Source organism: Doryrhamphus excisus, linkage group LG4, assembly GCF_037039965.1.
Source record: "Doryrhamphus excisus strain RoL-2023G ecotype Guam linkage group LG4, RoL_Dexc_Guam_v1.1, whole genome shotgun sequence".
Classification (NCBI taxonomy): Eukaryota; Metazoa; Chordata; class Actinopteri; order Syngnathiformes; family Syngnathidae; genus Doryrhamphus; species Doryrhamphus excisus.
In genome coordinates, this window is record NC_136360.1 from 23,945,712 (window position 1) to 23,966,097 (window position 20,386).

General features: G+C 39.5%; 1 protein-coding gene across 4 annotated transcripts in view; it reads right to left on the reverse strand.

Annotated features, from left to right (window-relative positions):
* Window positions 1–245: 245 nt before the first annotated feature.
* usp13 (ubiquitin specific peptidase 13) overlaps window positions 246–20,386 on the reverse strand; it is a 29,115-nt gene continuing 8,974 nt past the window's right edge. For 3 of the 4 annotated variants that reach the window (XM_078790422.1, XM_078790421.1, XM_078790424.1), the window contains 15 exons: window positions 20,040–20,137; window positions 19,711–19,901; window positions 19,381–19,452; window positions 18,319–18,424; window positions 15,381–15,506; window positions 12,975–13,128; window positions 12,714–12,888; window positions 11,950–12,038; window positions 10,854–10,976; window positions 7,816–7,839; window positions 7,381–7,524; window positions 5,378–5,547; window positions 3,200–3,389; window positions 1,329–1,413; window positions 246–386 (listed from right to left, as the gene is read on the reverse strand). In XM_078790422.1, coding sequence (XP_078646548.1) covers window positions 290–386; window positions 1,329–1,413; window positions 3,200–3,389; window positions 5,378–5,547; window positions 7,381–7,524; window positions 7,816–7,839; window positions 10,854–10,976; window positions 11,950–12,038; window positions 12,714–12,888; window positions 12,975–13,128; window positions 15,381–15,506; window positions 18,319–18,424; window positions 19,381–19,452; window positions 19,711–19,901; window positions 20,040–20,137 — 1,844 coding nt within the window. In that variant the 3' untranslated portion in view covers window positions 246–289. The remainder of the gene's footprint in view (window positions 387–1,328; window positions 1,414–3,199; window positions 3,390–5,377; window positions 5,548–7,380; window positions 7,525–7,815; window positions 7,840–10,853; window positions 10,977–11,949; window positions 12,039–12,713; window positions 12,889–12,974; window positions 13,129–15,380; window positions 15,507–18,318; window positions 18,425–19,380; window positions 19,453–19,710; window positions 19,902–20,039; window positions 20,138–20,386) is intronic. The other variant, XM_078790423.1, reaches the window with a different exon arrangement.

Here is a 20,386-nt window from a genome sequence, read left to right on the forward strand (position 1 = left end):
GTACCTGAAGGCATCACCAGAGGTATGAGATATGTTCAATCGCTTTGCGGGCACAACACGCCAGAAATTGCACACGTCCCTCTCGCACACGCACACACACACACGCACACACAAAGAGCGAAATAAAGCACATGGCTTTCCTTCGTGACCAAAGTTGCTCCTCACTGACCTCCTGGGTAAGGCAGGCAGATGGTGGACTCGGGGGGGGGGCATCTTTTGGGGAGCAAGTCTCCCAGGTGAAAAGACAGTGGTTCATGGGGGGGGGGGGGGGGGGGGGGTACCTATGGGTTTAACTGCTGGACAGTCGATGGTAAAAGTAGATGTAGCCCAAGTCCTTTGGGGGTCTTTCTGATAAACACACCTTGTGGTCGTTGTAGATCACCCACCTGCAGGGGGGGGCAATTCCAGCATGTTATTCAGGAACATTTATGGAATATTTGGTGTGGAAAAAATAGACATTTTTTATTTTGTCTTCACTATTCCTGGATTTTCCCTTTTTAATGAAAAAATAATTATAATAATTATTAAAATTATTATTATTATTACTATTTATAATTATTATACATAATTCATAATAAATTATATTATAATAAAAATAATTCTATTTATTATGATTATAATTATATATAATTATTATTTTTTCATTATAATAGTACAACATGATTCTCACAAAGTTACAACTTTTTCCTGTTAGATTACTAAAATTTTTTCTTCATATTTTGATGTTGTTCTCACGAAACGACATCTGATGTTTTTTTTCATTTTCCAACAATTTCAACTGTTTTCTTGTCATTTTCTTTCTCTTAATTATGACTATATTATCCCACTTTTTCTCACGTTATAATAATAGGACTTTTTTTCTCTCAATATGTTTAGTTTATTGTCACAAAATTGCAGCTGATTTTGCCATTTTGTTATTTTCCAACTTTAACTTCAGCTTGTTAATTTTTTCCTCGTAATTATGACTATATTCCCAAAATAATAATTTTTCCAAATATTGCTTTATTTTGTTTTTTTTCTTCTCAATCAGTAGAGTGAGTAGCATCACCCACTGATGATATATTTGATACTTTTAGAAATAAAGAATGTCTGCACAAAGAAATAAATGGATATTATGTTGACTTTTTATGACTGCAGGTTTTTCATGGATTCTTTGAAAGACCGCCAAGTCCCCGTTTGTTCCTTCAGCAGAGAGACAGAGAGAATAATATTCCATATTCCAACGAATAAACCAACAAGAAGATAAAAGGAAGATAAAAGCAGCAATGAAAAGACGAAAGATGGCGGGAGACAAAGAGCCAACCGACCAACAACGTTTGGCGTCTTACCTTCCTTCCTTCTTGATGTGGCAGACGTAATGTCCGGACATGGTGGACGCCCCCATGTGGCTGATGACAGCAAACAGCTCGTACCCTGGGGGGGCCAACAGCCAACACCATCTTTTACAATCAGAGCTGGAAAACCGACCCCCCCCCAAAACATCCCCCAGTCTGGATGGGTGTTCCCGTCATCCAATCATCTTTGGACGTTTTTGTTTCGTAACTCCTTCGACACCTCAGACGGAGCGAGACGTTTTTAGAACCCCCAACGCCCAATCCCGGCAAAGTGTTTGATTCCGCTTCCGAGCAATTTTAAGCCATGAAAATATTAACAGGAAAAAGTGGTCATCTAGTCAAAAACGTCAGCTTTTTATGTGGAAAAATAATGTGATTTTTTTTTTACTTTAATAGCATAGTGCTGCTAAAAGATGTTATTTTTATTAAGTCCTTTTATTCATGACTTTTTATTAAAGTAGTGAATAAAGTTGGTTTCGTTTGTGGAAAATTAGGCTAGTCACAATTATGAGAAGAAAGTCAAAAAAACAACATGAATGAAAAAAAATTAATTTTACAGAGATAACATGAAAATATTAACAGGAAAAAGTTGAGATCTAACGTCAAAATTGTAAAAAGAAATAATATAATATAAAATTAGCCTTATCATTATTATAATAATATATAATGTATACAATAATAATATTAAGAGAAACAAACAAAACAAAATAAAGTTGGAATGTTTGGAAAATTAGGTTAGTCAGAATTATGAGAAGAACATTAACAAGAAGAAAGTAAAAAAATTTAAAAAATTGAAAAACTAGTATGAATGAAAAAAAATGTAATTTTAGAGAAATAACATCAAAATATTAACAGGAAAAAGTTGAGATCTAACATCAAAATGGTATATATATATATATATATAATATTATATATATTAATATATCATTAGCATTATTATAATAATATATAATATATACAATAATAATATTATGAGAAACAAACAAAACAAAATAAAGTTGTAATTTTTGGAAAAAGTTATGTTACAATCAAAATATATTTAAAAAAATTATTTTACAAGAAAGTTAAAATATTTGGAAAATGAAAAAAACAGCAAAAATTCTAAAAAAAAAAGAGCTAATAAAAAGAAATATTAAAAAAGATAGATTAGTATGTTTTTTCACCTACTGTACATGGCAAAGCGGAGATAAATATAAATAACCTCTTGGCATTCAATAAATGAATATTGCAAATCATTTCAATATCATCTGCTTGTGTTTTTATGCTCCTTTTAGTTGCTCAAATAGTTTGTAAAAAGCACAACTAATGTGGACGTAAGCATCGGTGACCCACACGCTATTTCCTCATTAGTCGTGTGGACAGCGTGCCAGCTATGAAATTTCATATCAGAGCCTGCAAACGCCTGCTGAGGGTGTTTGGAAGCGAGGGCGAGTGTTGCTTCCCTGCCGGTCCACCAAACTCCCGTAGTGTTGGAGCGATCCCATTCGCCAGACCGCAAGTCGAGTCCCCTAATAATAACTACATATGCGGGAATAAGAACTACATGTGCGGGAATAATAACTACATATGCAGGAATAATAACTACATATGCGGGAATAATAACTACATATGCAGGGATAATAACTACATATGCAGGAATAATAACTACATATGCAGGAATAATAACTACATATGCAGGAATAATAACTACATGACCGTGGCGTTGTGAGCTGTAGGGGAGTTCCGACTAAAGCAGAGTTATCAGTTATCAGAGCTACTTTTGATATTATGGGATTTATTGGGATGATGTCATAATTCCCTCATGTCAGTCCGATATTTATGGCTCAGCCCTAATAATAATAATAATAATAATAATGATGACTCACGTCCTGGTCCGTCTTTGACCCGTGGTCCCGACGTGTCCCGGTCCGGGGACAGCATGGAGTCGGTGTACGAGTCGCCGTTGGAGAAAGCGTTGTCATTGGGCTCCGTGTCAGCCATGTTGGAAACGACATCGCTTTCTTCCTCCTCCGGGTGGGAGAAGATCCAGTCTAGCGCTCGCTCCAGATTGTTGTTCTGTCAGACAAAACCTTGGGATTACTTCAATCGGGATTACGCTGATATTTCTCTATCTCTCTATCCATCCATCCATCCATCCATCTATCCATCCATCCACCCAACTATCTATCCATCCATCCATCTATCCATCCATCCATCCATCCATCCATCCATCCAACTATCCAACCATCCATCCATCCATCTATCCATCCATCCACCCAACTATCTATCCATCCATCCATCCATCCATCCATCCATCCATCCAACTATCCAACCATCCATCCATCCATCCATCCATCCATCCACCCAACTATCCAACCATCCATCTATCTATCTATCCATCCATCCATCCATCCATCCATCCATCCATACGCCGTGTATGAGGACAAACTCATCAAGTTTTTTCTTAATGCTAAAAATGGTCCATGTATAGTCAGGGGTCTCCAAAGTGCTGCCCAAGGGCCATCCGTGGCCCATGACTGATGTTTTATTGGCCCTTGGCACATTCCAAAACAGTTCATTTTATGATTAAACCATTTTACTTATAATATTATGACTTTATTTAATCTTAATATTAATATCAAAATATAAAATATATAAAAAATGGTTTCATCTTAATATTATGACTTTATTCTTCTAATATTTGGACTTTATTATCATTAAATAAAGTCCATTTATGCTGTTGTTTTTTGTCATAAGATTATGAGAAAAATGGTTTCATGTTAATATTATGACTTTATTCTTGTTGGCTTTTTTGCCATAAAGCCATATTTCCATATTGTCTCACAATTTCCCATACAGATATCAGAGATCATTGATATGTTCAGGAAAAAAAATCAGATACAGATATCCGATGCTGATATGGGACCGATAATTATCGGACATCCCAACTTCCTACTTCCTGTTCAGTGCAAAATAAGAGCAGGGCAGTATTAACCTGATGTTAGCGCAGCAGCTAACAGAAGGAAGGATTAGCCAGCACAAGAAATGTTTTCATTCCATCAGCAGCGGAAGCCGTCCGTCCGTCCAGAATAGAGGTGTGATTCCTGGGGAATGTGCATCCACAACAGGAACCCACGGGGGATGGGACGGGGGACGGGGGGGGGGGTATTGCGGGGGGCTCATTCCGGCTCTCGCGGTCGGGTCACCGAGGTTGTAAAAAGTAGCTAAAAATAAGAACTTCAGCTTCACGTTCATTAGAAACAGGATGTGGTTTTTGGCCTTCAAAACAACAGAAGCTTTGGATTCCCGTCTAAATCTGGAAACAACACGTGGAAGAATACTATACTGTATATATACTATATACTACATACAATATTAGGCAGTATTTTTCCCTTAAAGTAAGGCCATCTTATACCCGGGGGGGCATTTTATTTTCAACCTTGTACGCGGCACCGTTTCATAAGAAGAAGAACACGGCAAACGAGGACTTGATGAGTTGGTCCACATAAACGGGATGTCGACATAAGCGGGCTCCGCTGTGTAATCAGAGCTTTTCTTCTTGTCACACACACACACCACCTGTGACACAGACACCGACTTGGGGGGGGGGGGGGGGGGGGGGTAGAGTCTCAAAGGATGTTAGCAAGTTAGCAAAACAACAGAAGAGTTATGATGCTAATTTGAATATGACCTCAATATTGACCTTTTTTTGAATTATACTTTACTATGTTATGAAACTTATATTATTTTTAAATATTTAATTGTATATTTTATTTATTATACTTTATTGTATAATAGTTATTTTTAATATTATTTGATATTTTCTAAATAATATTTAAAAATATTTATTATATTTTGTATTCGATTTATTTGTAATGATTTAAATTGTATATAAATATACTTTATTATTTAAATATTATTTTCACTATTGAATAAATATTGAAAAAAGATATAAATTATATTCAAATGATTATTAATATTTGTATTGTATGATTATTTAATAATTATTTAAAAATAAAAGAAAAAGATTTCCCCCAGATGTGTCTTATATTTGTGGGACCGACCGTGGCGTTGAGGGCCTGGATGCTGTGAGCGCGTGGGAAACCCATGGAGGTGAGGATGGCGATGCTCTCCTCAGGGGGCGAGTTGTCCGAGGGGGAGGCCCCTGGGGGGCCGTGGCTGGTGGAGGGGCCCGGGTCCAGCATGGAGGGAAGATGGAGAGGTTCGGCAAAGTCTGGTAGAAGGTGAAATAAATAAGAAGAGAGATGACTAGAAGAAGAAACGTGAATTATTGAATTATTGATGTTTTTTTTCCTGCTTGTGAGGCTTAAGAAGCAAAGACTCCATGTTTGGAATTACCCATAAACGCCTTCATTCATCCTCCTGGCGTAAAGGAAAAGGCAAACTACTTCACTACTTTATCTCCTCCTTGTCTTCCTCCTTTTCATTGGCAGCCGACGTGCTGTTGAGCAGCATCATATGAGAGGTGCAAATACACCAGTGGACTTAAATGCTTCTCATTCTTTACACTCAACTTCTGATGGAGCCCCGACTTCGACCCTGGTGAGGATAAGCGTTAGAAAATGAATGAATGAATGAATTTCCAATATGTGGGTGCCTCTTCGTGTCTGCAGGAGGACGAGGAGGACGAGGAGGACGAGGAGGACGAGGAGGACGAGGAGGCGACACACCGGCCGCAGATTTGTGGTGACGGTATTTTGCAGATAAAAGAGCGAGGCTGACATTTAGACATCAACCTCTGGAGTCGCTTCATAATCAGCCCAACACAGAAGGAAACACGGATTGGCTGAAGGTTCCTAGCATCATTGAACCAACAGTGCGGCCCCGGGGCCATTTTCCGTTTTTCTACAAGTATAATACAACAAGAAAATAAAAAAAACATCACCAAAAATGTGAAAATGTGAGGTACATTTACAGGAATAATGTCTAAATATTTACAGAAACAGCTGAGATCTAACAAGTACAAGAAAATGTTACTGGAATTCAGAGTTGGACAATATCGGCATAAAATGATAATAAAAATAATAATAGATATCGGTATCAGATTTTTTTCCCCCATCATGAAAACCGATATTGAAAAAATGCATATGTATTCATATGTCATGTTACAAATGTCGTTATAGGTATCGTCTGATATCGGTATCGCACAATATCGGCATATCGGTTTTCGGTAAAAAAGCCAACATTTGACATATTATAACACATGAATTATAATGTCATGAGAATAAAGTCAAAATATCATGGAAATAAAATCATAACTACAAGAAGAAAATGTAAATATGCACGAAACAAATGGCAGAAGTGGGGGGGGCGAATGCTGTCATTTTACTCAAATAAAGTCAAAATATTAAGAGATAAAAAGTTGCAATTTTACTCGAATAAAGTGGGAATAATATGAGGGAAAATTAATTTTAGCAGCATAGAGTTGCCAGTCATAACATTATTAGAAACAAAATAAAGTTGTCATTTTTTAACTTCTTTTTTTAATTATTTGTTTAATGAACGTCTTTTACGCTTTTGGGCGCGAGAGGTGATGACGCAACGCCACAATTGAAGAGTGGAATTTCTGGAAAAGTCAATGAAATGAAATGTTAGGAGAATGAAGTTAAAATATCATCAGGCATAATTAAAAAAAGAACATTTACAAGAAAGTTGAAATTGATGGAAAATTTAAAAAAAAAACAGCATAAAGAAGAAAAAAAACGCTGACATTTTACAAGAATAAAGCCAAAATATTATGACAAAAAAGGGCATTCTAACTAGAAAAGAAGTTGCAATTTTTCTAAAATAAAGTCATAATATTAGGGATATAAAATGTCATTTTAGTAACAGAGTTGAAATGTGAAAGTTAAAAAATGGTATTTGTAATATGAGAAACAAAGAAAATCAGGTTAGGAAGAATGTATAATATTAGGGAAATGATATTCCAATAAAAACAAGAAGAAGAAGAAAGTCACTCACAAGTTTGCCCCCCCCCGCCCTAGTTCATATTTCTTTTATCAAGTTTCCATTCATTCCCAAGTTTTGGCGCTGTGCCGTTCCTTACCGGGCTCCTCCATGTGGGCTATGATCCAGTTGAAGGCCATCTCCGGGCCCATGTTGCCGGTGTAGTAGACCGCCTTCCTGCAGGCCTCCAGCGGGAAGCCCATCTCTGCCAGCTGCATCACTGCCGCCTCGTCTATTTCTGGAGCTGGGGACCCAAAAGAGAAGGAGCATGAAGAAGTACGAGTAGTACGAGTACTCATCCCCACTCATCCTCTCTCTCTTTGGGCCTCATTAAGCAAAGAGACCGGAAGACAGGCCGCCCTGGGGGACGGGTCTTCATGGCAGCACCATTACCGAGTGCAAACAAGAAAGCGTGCGGCACCTGCATCCATGCATCCATGCATCCGTGCATCCATGCATCCCTGCATCCGTGCATGCGTGCATTAGCTTTAGCTACTTGTATGTGTCATTATGGTGTTGATGAGGAAATACTCACAATCTAAGGAGCTCATGGAGTTATCTGGGAAAAAAGGACAATGGGATGAATCACACACGGCTTTCATTAAAATATCTTTATTCTATATATTCTATATATTCTATATATTCCATGCGCTCATGCATGCTTGGCATAAATGCACATGCAAAGCCTCCGGTCCATGAACCAGCTTGGCTCATATTAGCCGCCACCGTAAATACCGTCATTCAACCACAATGTAACCATGTAACCATGTAACCTGAAACACCGTAAACCCAAACAAACATAACCTGAAACACTGTAACCCGAACGTCATAACCTGAAATGCCTCAACCCAAAACATTATATCCTGGAATGCCATAACCCGAAGCACCATAGCCTGAAATGCCATAACCCGAAGCACCATAGCCTGAAATGCCATAACCCGAAGCACCATAGCCTGAAATGCCATAACCCGAAGCACCATAGCCTGAAATGCCATAACCCGAAGCACCATAGCCTGAAATGCCATAACCCGAAGCACCATAGCCTGAAATGCCCCAACCCGGAATGTCATAACCTGAAATACCGTAACCCAAAACATTATATCCTGGAATGCCATAACCCAAACCACCATAGCCTGAAATGCCATAACCCGAAGCACCATAGCCTGAAATGCCCCAACCCGGAATGTCATAACCTGAAATACCGTAACCCAAAACATCATAACTTGTCTAACACAAAACGCTGTCCTCTGAAATGCCGCAACCCGTAACACTGTAACCCGGAATGTCATAAACTGAAACACCATAACCTGAAATGCCGTAACCCAAAACATCGTAACTTGTCTAACACAAAACGCTGTCCTCTGAAATGCCGCAACCCGAAACACTGTAACCAGGAATGTCATAACCTGAAACACCATAGCCTGAAATACCACAACCCAAAACACTGTAACCCGGAATGTTATAACCTGAAATGCCAAAACATCCTAACTTGTCTAACACAAAATGTTGTCCCCTGAAACGTCACAATCCAAAAGACTGTAACCCGGAATGTCATAACCTGAAATGCCAAAACCCAAAACATTGTAACTTGTATAACACAAAATGTTGTGCCCTGGAATGCCATAACCCGAAACACTGTAATCCCGAATGTCATAACCTGAAATGCCGCAACCCGAAACACTGTAACACAGAATGTCATAACCTGAAACACCATAACCTGAAATGCCGTAACCCAAAACATCGTAACTTGTCTAACACAAAACGTTGTCCTCTGAAATGCCGCAACCCGAAACACTGTAACCAGGAATGTCATAACCTGAAACACCATAGCCTGAAATACCACAACCCAAAACACTGTAACCAGGAATGTCATAACCTGAAACACCATAGCCTGAAATACCACAACCCAAAACACTGTAACCCGGAATGTTATAACCTGAAATGCCAAAACATCCTAACTTGTCTAACACAAAATGTTGTTCCCTGAAACGTCACAATCCAAAAGACTGTAACCCGGAATGTCATAACCTGAAATGCCAAAACCCAAAACATTGTAACTTGTATAACACAAAATGTTGTGCCCTGGAATGCCATAACCCAAAACACTGTAATCCCAAACGTCATAACCTGAAATGCCGCAACCCGAAACACTGTAACACAGAATGTCATAACCTGAAACACCATAACCTGAAATGCCGTAACCCAAAACATCGTAACTTGTCTAACACAAAACGTTGTCCCCTGAAATATTATTATCCAAAACGCTGTATCCTGGAACATGAAAACCATAAACATTCCAATGTATTAGTACCGTTGCATGTACTAATGTACCTAATTATGTATGATGTATGATTCATGCTAGGAGCGAGCTGGCTTTTTTATCGCAGGATTGAACGATCCCACAACACACACAATAATCCCAACACCAGCTTCTACAAAATGCCGTAACCTGAAATGTCATAACCTGAAAAGCTGTAACCCAAAACACGGTTTTCAACCCTGCAAGATGGCATTTGCAGCATTTAGAAATCCACCCTGCTGATCTGCTGTCAGAGATGGAGAAGTTGTACCTTCAAGTTGCACCCGCAGCTAAACAAATACTAGACAAACGTCTGGCTTTCATGTTTGCTTTTGCTTTTGCTTTTGCAGCAAGCCCGTCACATGATTCCATACACAAAACACCACTTTTGGAATGTTCAGGCTTTGAGCTGCGGAAAATATTTATGTTGGTGTTAATAAGCAGCTGATGGGGAAGACATCATTGAAATCATAGAAGAGGAGTAGAGGATGACATCAGTCAGCCGCGTGCAACATAATTCCCTCCCTTGCCAAATCATTCCCACCGGTTTGAAGTACAACTTGGCCATATTTTCCCTGGAGATTGCAGGCAAGCATCCTGCAAGTGGCTTTGAGGAAAATACCATCATTGGGGAATCTCACAAATAATTGGATCCTGCCACACGCAGTAGGTATTTCAAACAAACTCTATGTTTATCCCACCGAGGGGCGGCCAAAGTGGGCTGCATTCTAAAAATACAATTACTAAAACCAAAACAAAAACAAAAACTGTTGGGGGGGGGGGGGGGGGTTCTTCAAATATACACTCCTGCTCAAAAGTTTGGGATCGCTTGCAAATTTCTTTGTTTTCCAAAGAAAAACTATTTTTCCTGCATTTCCCAAACAACTAAAATGAATGATATGATTTTGAAAGAAGGATGTATATTTTTGCATAGAGGCCTACTATCAACAACTGTCAGTCCTCTGCATCAATCTCCTGCTATGGCTGCTAATCCAACTTCATCATTTTATAAGGCTAATAGATGATTAGAAAAGACATCTAAAAATCTACCATGCTGTTAACTACTCCCTTCAGAGAGCAGCACAAACTGGGTCTAACAAGGACAGAAAAACGCTGCAGACAAATATGTGAGAGTGTGTAGTTTAAGACATAGTTTAAAGACATTGAATCTATCGCTCAGGTACTCTTACCAGACGTTTTGTCTGTCACCTCGTGCTCAAAGACGAGATAGGACAGCTGTGTGTGTGTGTGTGTGTGTGTGTGTGTGTGAGTACCTCTGGTGTCCTCAGGCAGCACGATGGGCGGCATGAGGTCAGGGAGTTCCTCTTCTCCCGCCTGTAGTCCCGTGGCCCGCAGCCGACTCAGATCAAGGAAGTCTGGAACATCTATGGCCAAATCTACGGACAAATTGCAAAACATTTGTAGATATACAGTGTGACCTCGGTTAACATCCGCCTCGGTTAACAACCGAAGTTGAAAGTTTTGGATAAGGCTTTTCCTTGACTTGTGTTATTTAGCATATGGGTTGTTTACGCCTGCCATCTTGGATCACGCGCACAAAATGAAATCTCGCTACTTGTACAATGCATTATGGGCCGTGGGCGCCATTTTAGGACAACAGCGTTTGTTTATATCAGAGCTGTAGTGAAAAACATGACCAAGACAAGGCTGCAAGACCTCCCAATTTTACGCCCTAAAGAGAAGACTGGAAATATGACGGGAAATATGACGGGAAATATGACGGGAATGTCTCCGTCAGCGGCGGCAGTAGACACGCCTCCGTGCATCCACATCTCCTCCGGTTCACGAGTAAACGGTCTATCGACCAGGCGGCACATGGAAGGTGACGCTCTGTGGTCTCATTTTACATCCGGAACACTCATTTCTGCTTCCAAGCATTCAATGTTAGCGTAGCATGTTAAATATAGCACATGTCAGCACCGCCCACTTTGGTTCTTCAACAAAACTAAAATCACATTTTTGCTTCATCTGATGTAAAACTCTAATTATTGTCTATTAAAATGATTTTCTATGAGAAAATTAGCTTCGGTTAGAGTCGGACTTTCTGGAAGGGATTCATGACCTTAACCAAGGCACCTATGTGTCCTGTCCTTAAACCGAGCACACACAACACATGCTGCTCATTTCCACTGAACCACTGAAGCCTGCATTTAAACCTGAGCTGGGCCTCCAGCAGCAAAGCTCACTGCTGCCCCCTGTTGGATGTTTCACACAGGAACCTAAATGAGTCAACACGTCCTGGTTTGTACCTCTTAGCTGCCGTCATGGAAATCACTGATCAACATATTTCATATCTTTTGCCAGATGAAGCATGGAGGTTGTGGTCGTCACAGAGAGAAAGGTCCTTACCGAGTTTCTTGGGCACCCAGTCAACTCCAAAGGTGAATTTCTTTATTTGGACCACCAGATACTCCGGGAAGGAGGCGAAGCGGGACGTCCTGAGACACCGAGACATTGGATGAATGGACACAAACGCCATAGCCGTTATATGTTGTTATGTTATATGTAGTTATGTTATATGTTGTTATGTTTTACGTATGTAGTTATGTTATATGTAGTTATGTTATATGTAGTTATGTTATACGTATGTAGTTATGTTATATGTAGTTATGTTATATGTAGTTATGTTATACGTATGTAGTTATGTTATATGTAGTTATGTTATATGTAGTTATGTTATATGTTGTTATGTTATACGTATGTTATACGTAGTTATGTTATACGTATGTAGTTATGTTATACGTATGTAGTTATGTTATACGTATGTAGTTATGTTATACGTATGTAGTTATGTTATACGTAGTTATGTTATACGTAGTTATGTTATACGTAGTTATGTTATACGTAGTTATGTTATACGTAGTTATGTTATACGTAGTTATGTTATATGTAGTTATGTTATATGTAGTTATGTTATATGTAGTTATGTTATATGTAGTTATGTTATATGTTGTTATGTTATACGTATGTAGTTATGTTATATGTAGTTATGTTATATGTAGTTATGTTATATGTAGTTATGTTATATGTAGTTATGTTATATGTAGTTATGTTATACGTATGTAGTTATGTTATATGTTGTATGTTGTTATGTTATATGTACTTATACTCACTTGACTCCCGCCGACTTGGCCTGCAGAGCCGAGCTCCAGAAGTCGGGTACATTCTCGGGTTCGGTGAAGGCCTGCAGGCAGGCGGTGAATGGGATGCGAGCTCTGACCGGCTCCGGAGGACTTCTTGTATTCTCTTCTGCTTCCCTCCGCTTGGCCTCGTAAGCTAAAAGCTCCTCTGGTTGCATGAAAGGTTGAACATGAACGACTTGAAATGAAATCTAAATATCATCTACTCAGAGCAGTGATGAGTCAACCAAGAACCTCGATTGGTGGCGGCCTCGATGGGGGCGGGCAACTGGATGCAGTAGTCCACCCGTTGAGAGTAACGGACCCGCCGTGTCTGGCAGCACTGGACTCGCTCCTCCACCAGGAAGCGGAAGGCATCGCTTGGATTCTCGGAGCTGGTACTGTTCCTCTGCAGAGTAGACTCTGGTGTTATGTATGTCCATGGATGAAGTCCACCCACTTCCTTAGATTAGATTAGATTAGCTTCTGATGTTGGCTCAATGCATTTAGAACCACCCAAGATATAAGACCACCAGTTTGTATGCTTTCTTATGTCGTTGTAGCCCCTAGCGCTAGAACTTGAAACACCATAAACTGAAACACCAATCTGCCACATCATAACACGAAACATTGCTACCCCAAACACCAGAACCAAAAATGCTGCAACCTGACAGGCCACAACCTAAAACACTAACATGAAATGTCATAACCCGAAACATTGTAGCCCCTAACACCGTAACCCAAAACACAAAACGCTGTAACTTGAAACGCCATAACCTGAAACGCCGTAACCTGAAACATTGTAACCTGCCATATCATAACACAAAACATTGCTTCCCGAAACACCAGAGCCTAAAATGCTGCAAACTGAAACATTGTAACCTGAAATGCCACAACGTAAAACACTGTAACATGAAATGTCATAACCTGAAACATTGTAACCCCTAGCGCTGTAACCCAAAACGTCAAACGTTGTAACTTGAAATACCATAACCTGAAACGCCGTAACTTGAAACATTGTAACCTGCCACATCATCAGGCAAAACATTGCTACCGGAAACACTACAACCTAAAATGCTGCAACCTGAAACATTGTAACCTGAAATGTCATAACGCAAAAAATTGTAACCTGAAATGCCACAACCTAAAACACTGTAACATGAAATGTCATAACCCGAAACATTGTAGCCCCTAGCGCTGTAACCCAAAACATCAAACGTTGTAACTTGAAATACCATAACCTGAAACGCCGTAACTTGAAACATTGTAACCTGCCACATCATAACGCAAAACATTGCTACCGGAAACACTACAACCTAAAATGCTGCAACCTGAAACATTGTAACCTGAAATGTCATAACGCAAAACATTGTAACCTGAAATGCCACAACCTAAAACACTGTAACATGAAATGTCATAACCCGAAACATTGTAACCCCTAGCGCTGTAACCCAAAACATCAAACGTTGTAACTTGAAATACCATAACCTGAAACGCCGTAACTTGAAACATTGTAACCTGCCACATCATAACGCAAAACATTGCTACCGGAAACACTACAACCTAAAATGCTGCAACCTGAAACATTGTAACCTGAAATGTCATAACACAAAACATTGTAACCTGAAATGCCACAACCTAAAACACTGTAACATGAAATGTCATAACCCGAAACATTGTAACCCCTAGCGCTGTAACCCAAAACATCAAACGTTGTAACTTGAAATACAATAACCTGAAATGCCGTAACTTGAAACATTGTAACCTGCCACATCATAACGCAAAACATTGCTACCGGAAACACTACAACCTAAAATGCTGCAACCTGAAACATTGTAACCTGAAATGTCATAACGCAAAACATTGTAACCTGAAATGCCACAACCTAAAACACTGTAACATGAAATGTCATAACCCGAAACATTGTAACCCCTAGCGCTGTAACCCAAAACATCAAACGTTGTAACTTGAAATACCATAACCTGAAACGCCGTAACTTGAAACATTGTAACCTGCCACATCATCAGGCAAAACATTGCTACCGGAAACACTACAACCTAAAATGCTGCAACCTGAAACATTGTAACCTGAAATGTCATAACGCAAAACATTGTAACCTGAAATGCCACAACCTAAAACACTGTAACATGAAATGTCATAACCCGAAACATTGTAGCCCCTAGCGCTGTAACCCAAAACATCAAACGTTGTAACTTGAAACGCCATAAACTGAAACATCGTAACCTGAAACATCATAACACAAAACATTGCTACCCAAAACACCAGAACCTAAAACACTGCAACCAAAAACGTGGTAGCCTGGAATCATCAGAACCTAAAATGTCATAAACTGAAACGGTGTAAGCCAAAACATTGTAACCCAGAATGCCACAAGCCAAAATATTGCCACCTGAAATATCATAACCTGAAAAACTGTAACCCAAAACATTGTAACCCAGAAGGTCATAACCCGAAACGCTGTAACCTGAAATGACCATTGGACGCATCATAACACAAGAAGTACCAGTGTATGCAAAGCACAGGTGGACCAGTACTGGACCAGTACTGGACCGGTACCACAGGATGGATGGTGTACTGTGATTGTGTATTGTGTACATGTACTTTTGGGATGTACCCGTGCGGCCGTCACGTCCAACTGACCTCCACCAAGTTGATCATGTGTAAGAAGAAGTCGTGGGCATCTTGCTGTCTGCTGGAGGAGAACTCCGGGTGTCCCCGGCTGACCAGTGCCTTCAGCATCCGGGGGGAAATTCCTTTCTGTTGCTGCTGGAATTAAAACATTACAGCATTACACACACACGCACACACACACACACACACACACACACACACACACACTAGAGTCATATCGCTGTGGAATAACACTCATGGTTAGTATCTCCACACGGTATCATTTAGGATCATGGGATTGTGCTGCCAAGTTGAAGTCATGGCAGTAAAATGGAATGAGAATGATCTGATACCACTCATGGTTAGTATCTCCACACGGTATCATTTAGGATCATGGGATTGTGCTGCCAAGAATGACAATGATCTGATACCACTCATGGTTAGTATCTCCACACGGTATCATTTAGGATCATGGGATTGTGCTGCCAAGAATGAGAATGATCTGATCCCAAAAAGGAAAGACAACATGGATTCTTTGTTCGCCAAAAAGGATTTAAAAACATTCAACCAGCAAAGTCAACATTGTTATGATTGGGATTGAAGAGAAATCATTTGCAGGTTTTCTATAAAATCATTTTGGAATTTGAAGGAGTTACAGAGTGCATGCCCCCCCACTGCCCCCCCCCCCCAGCTGTCATTATCGCTGTGAGCCATCAATTACTGAAGCTGATGAGGCTTAAAACAAATTGACCTCCTGGCTCAATGGCCGCCTTAACGCGTTATTGGCTTCTCATCCTGACAGCCGACTACAATATGCTTGGGAAGATAAGGATTTTACTAAAAGGTGCCAAGATAAACACACGGGGGGGGGGGGGGGGGGGTTCACTTCCATTGTATTTATAGAACAGACGTTATGGCAAGGCACGCTACATGATACGACTAGAGAACAATGGACGCCACATACGTTGGACGCAACCAACTGACATCTTATTCACAAATACTATCCACTAGATCCACTACTTTTTATTGTCTAGATGGCTATAATAATTAAAAAGCCTCTTTAGAAGGGGTACATTGAGTTTTTTTCCTCACATTACGTCGACTATATTGGGCAATAGGAGTGTACATGTCACTATAGGGCTGTTATTTCATGTCTAGAGGGCTCTAATGATGTTAAAAGTATATTTAGAAGGTGGTAAACAGGGTTTCTATGTCTTATTACGTCTACTATATTGGGCAAAAGGAGTATACATGTCACTATAGGGCTGTTATTTCATGTCTAGAGGGCTCTAATGATGTTAAAAGTGTATTTAGAAGGTGGCAAACAGGTTTTCTATGTCTTATTACGTCTACTATATTGGGCAAAAGGAGTATACATGTCACTATAGGGCTGTTATTTCATGTCTACAGGGCTCTAATGATGTTAAAAGTATATTTAGAAGGTGGTAAACAGGGTTTCTATGTCTTATTACGTCTACTATATTGGGCAAAAGGAGTATACATGTCACTGTAGGGCTGTTATTTCATGTCCAGAGGGCTCTAATGATGTTAAAAGTATATTTAGAAGGTGCTAAACAGGTTTTCTATGTCTTATGTGTATTACGATGTCTACTATATTGGGCAAAAGGAGTGTAAATGTGACTATAGGGGTGTTATTTCATGTCTAGAGGGCTCTAATGATGTTAAAAGTATATTTAGAAAGCTGGTACACAGGTTTTCTATGTCTTATGTGTATTACGATGTCTACTATATTGGGCAAAAGGAGTGTAAATGTGACTATAGGGGTGTTATTTCATGTCTAGAGGGCTCTAATGATGTTAAAAGTATATTTAGAAGGTGCTAAACAGGTTTTCTATGTCTTATGTGTATTACGATGTCTACTATATTGGGCAAAAGGAGTGTAAATGTGACTATAGGGGTGTTATTTCATGTCTAGAGGGCTCTAATGATGTTAAAAGTATATTTAGAAGGTGCTAAACAGGTTTTCTATGTCTTATGTGTATTATGATGTCTACTATATTGGGCAAAAGGAGTGTAAATGTGACTATAGGGGTGTTATTTCATGTCTAGAGGGCTCTAATGATGTTAAAAGTATATTTAGAAAGGTGGTACACAGGTTTTCTATGTCTTATGTGTATTATTATGTCTACTATATTGGGCAAAAGGAGTGTAAATGTGACTATAGGGGTGTTATTTCATGTCTAGAGGGCTCTAATGATTTTAAAAGTATATTTAGAAAGGTGGTAAACAGGTTTTGTGTGTCTTACTATGTCAACTATATTGGGCGAAAGGACTTTAAATGTGATTATAAGGGTTTTATGTCCTGTCTCGATGGCTCTAATGATGTTAAAAAAGTATTTAGAAGGCGGTAATGAGGTTTTCCATTTTCCAAACTATTGTATTGAATACCCCAGTCAGGTCTGGAACCAATGAGGCGTCAAGGAGGGATGAAACAAGGGCACGTAGGGCTGATGAGAAAGAGACAAGGAGTCACGCCTCAAATGAGGATAAACTGAAAGCAAAGGTGAGAAAAAAAGCAGAGGCAGAACGTGGAAATATGACAGCTGCCTGCAGTAACGCAGCCAACAGGCTATTTTCAGAGCCTGGGAAAGAAAGATGGACCCAGCACTTTGTAAAAAAAAACAAGCGTTAGTTTCTCCGTCATACAAAACAAAAACCACGCAGGCTGAGAAAGGGAGGGGCTTCCCAGACACGCCGTACTGTCATGCTATCATACTGTCGTACTGTCATACTATCGTACTGTCATACTATCATACTGTCGTACTGTCATACTATCATACTGTCGTACTGTCATACTGTCATTACTGCCATACTGCCATACTGCCATACTATCATACTGTCATACTGCCATACTACCGTACCGTCATACTGCCATACTACATTTGTGTATCGTGAGGTGCGGTGAAACATGGAGCGATCTGCTGAGTGTGCTGGGAGTTGAACATACCCAGTTGAATAGCTTGTATTCTTCTTTCATCACCTGTTCAATCAGCTCGGATTTCATGGGCGGTTTGGAGTACTGGCCTGAGAGGAGCCCCTGGCCCAGCTTAGCCCTGATGGACCAAACAAAGTTGAAAATACCCGTTCTATTTCCACACCATGGATTCACTGCTCAAATCCTCAACAAAAGCCAAATGGTTCTTTCTGGGGACCTGGAAAGGACCCACGGGTCACTGACTTCTTTGGAATGAAATGGGCGTACATTCAACATTTCTGCCATTTTTATTTCAAGTCCTTTTGGAAAATTTCATATTCATACCTTTCTATTTTTGCTCAACTTTTCCTCTTTTCTTTCAATTATTTATATTTTATTTAGAGCTTGATTGCCTGCTTTTTGCAACTTCTTGTTTTTTTTACTAAAAAAATAATACACTAAAAACAAAACAAGAAATAAAATCATATATAAACATACATATACATATATATTTTTTTTTAATAAAACTAAAAAATGAATATGCTAAAAAGTAGTAAATCGATTCAATTATTCAAAACAAAACAGAGAAATAATACATAAAATACTATATATATATATACACATACACACACACACACACACACATTTATGTATGTACATATATATTTTTTATAAAACTAAAAAATGATTCAATTATTCAAAACAAAACACCAAGAAATAATAAATAAATCACGATACTATATATATATATATATATATATATATACACACACTATCTACTATATCAATCTCATATATAATGAGAATATAATTCAAATTTGAGTGCAGGGTCATTTTAATGTGACTTTATGAAAATGTACTTGATTTAATGATATAGAATGAATTTTAAATTCATAACATCATTATTTTTCTGACACTATTTTATTTTATTATATTTATTAGAATTATTTATGATATAATAATTATTTTATGTGTATGATTCTACCACATTTCTTCTCTACATTGTTGATCTGTAGGAAGAAATAAGAAGCTATGGCCACGCCCATGTTGATGTATTGATTTTAATGTACGTTATGTAACGCCTGAGTCACTTACATTTGTGTGGCAAAGTCCTGGGAGGGGTCGAGTGGGGAATAGTCAAAGATCCTCTGAAGGTTCCCAACATACCTAAAGATCCAAAGGAATGTCACAACGTACATGATGGTAGTATGATGGTAGTATGATGGTAGTACAAGGTAGTACAAGGTAGTACAACGCAACACCACAGTGGCTTTATGGAACAAATGTAATATTCATTTTGAAAGGGGACCTATGGTGCACTTTCTGGACCTACGATGAATGTGGTTGGAATGTTGGATCCTCAATATCGGACGTGGGTGTCAAGGTGGAGTTGATTATCACGGAGGGCGGGGTCGGCGTACTCACATCCTCTGGAAGTCGGGGATGCTGAAGAGGACCTGCATGACCGTGCTGAGGTAGCAGCTGTTGCCGAGGTTTTTGATGCCCGTGTAACCGGAACCGTAGACCGCTTTCAGTTTCATGCCCGACTCCTGGATCACCTCCCACTCGCTGACCCGTGGGCGGGTCTGGTTGTCTGTGTGGTGGCCGTTCTCTGTCTTGGTGGGAGCCCAAATACACTTCAGTACTCTGACATGCTCTTGGCCTCCCGTACACTAGAGGGCGATGCTCACTCGCAATCAAACCAAGTATTTCCAAGTAGTTTCCAACATGTTCAGCAAAACTCCAGCACTTACTCTTTTGTGCATCTGGAGCATGTCGATTCCAAAGTGGGACAAGTGTTCTGATATGTGGGGGTCCAAGACGGCTTCCTCTTCCTCAAACGAATAAACGTCTGAAACCACAAACTCCGTTAGGAGTGGGACACGTAGTATCATACATGTACATACTGTACATGTACAGTACAAAAACAGTCACATCAGACTTGGATGTTCCTTGCAAGATGTCAACATGCAACAGTGTTTGGCTTTTTCTTTGGCTTTTTTTGTGGGTGTTCATTCATTCATTCATTCATTCATTTACTACCGCTTATCCTCACAAAGGTTGCGGGGGTGCTGGAGCCTATCCCAGCTGTCTTGGGGCG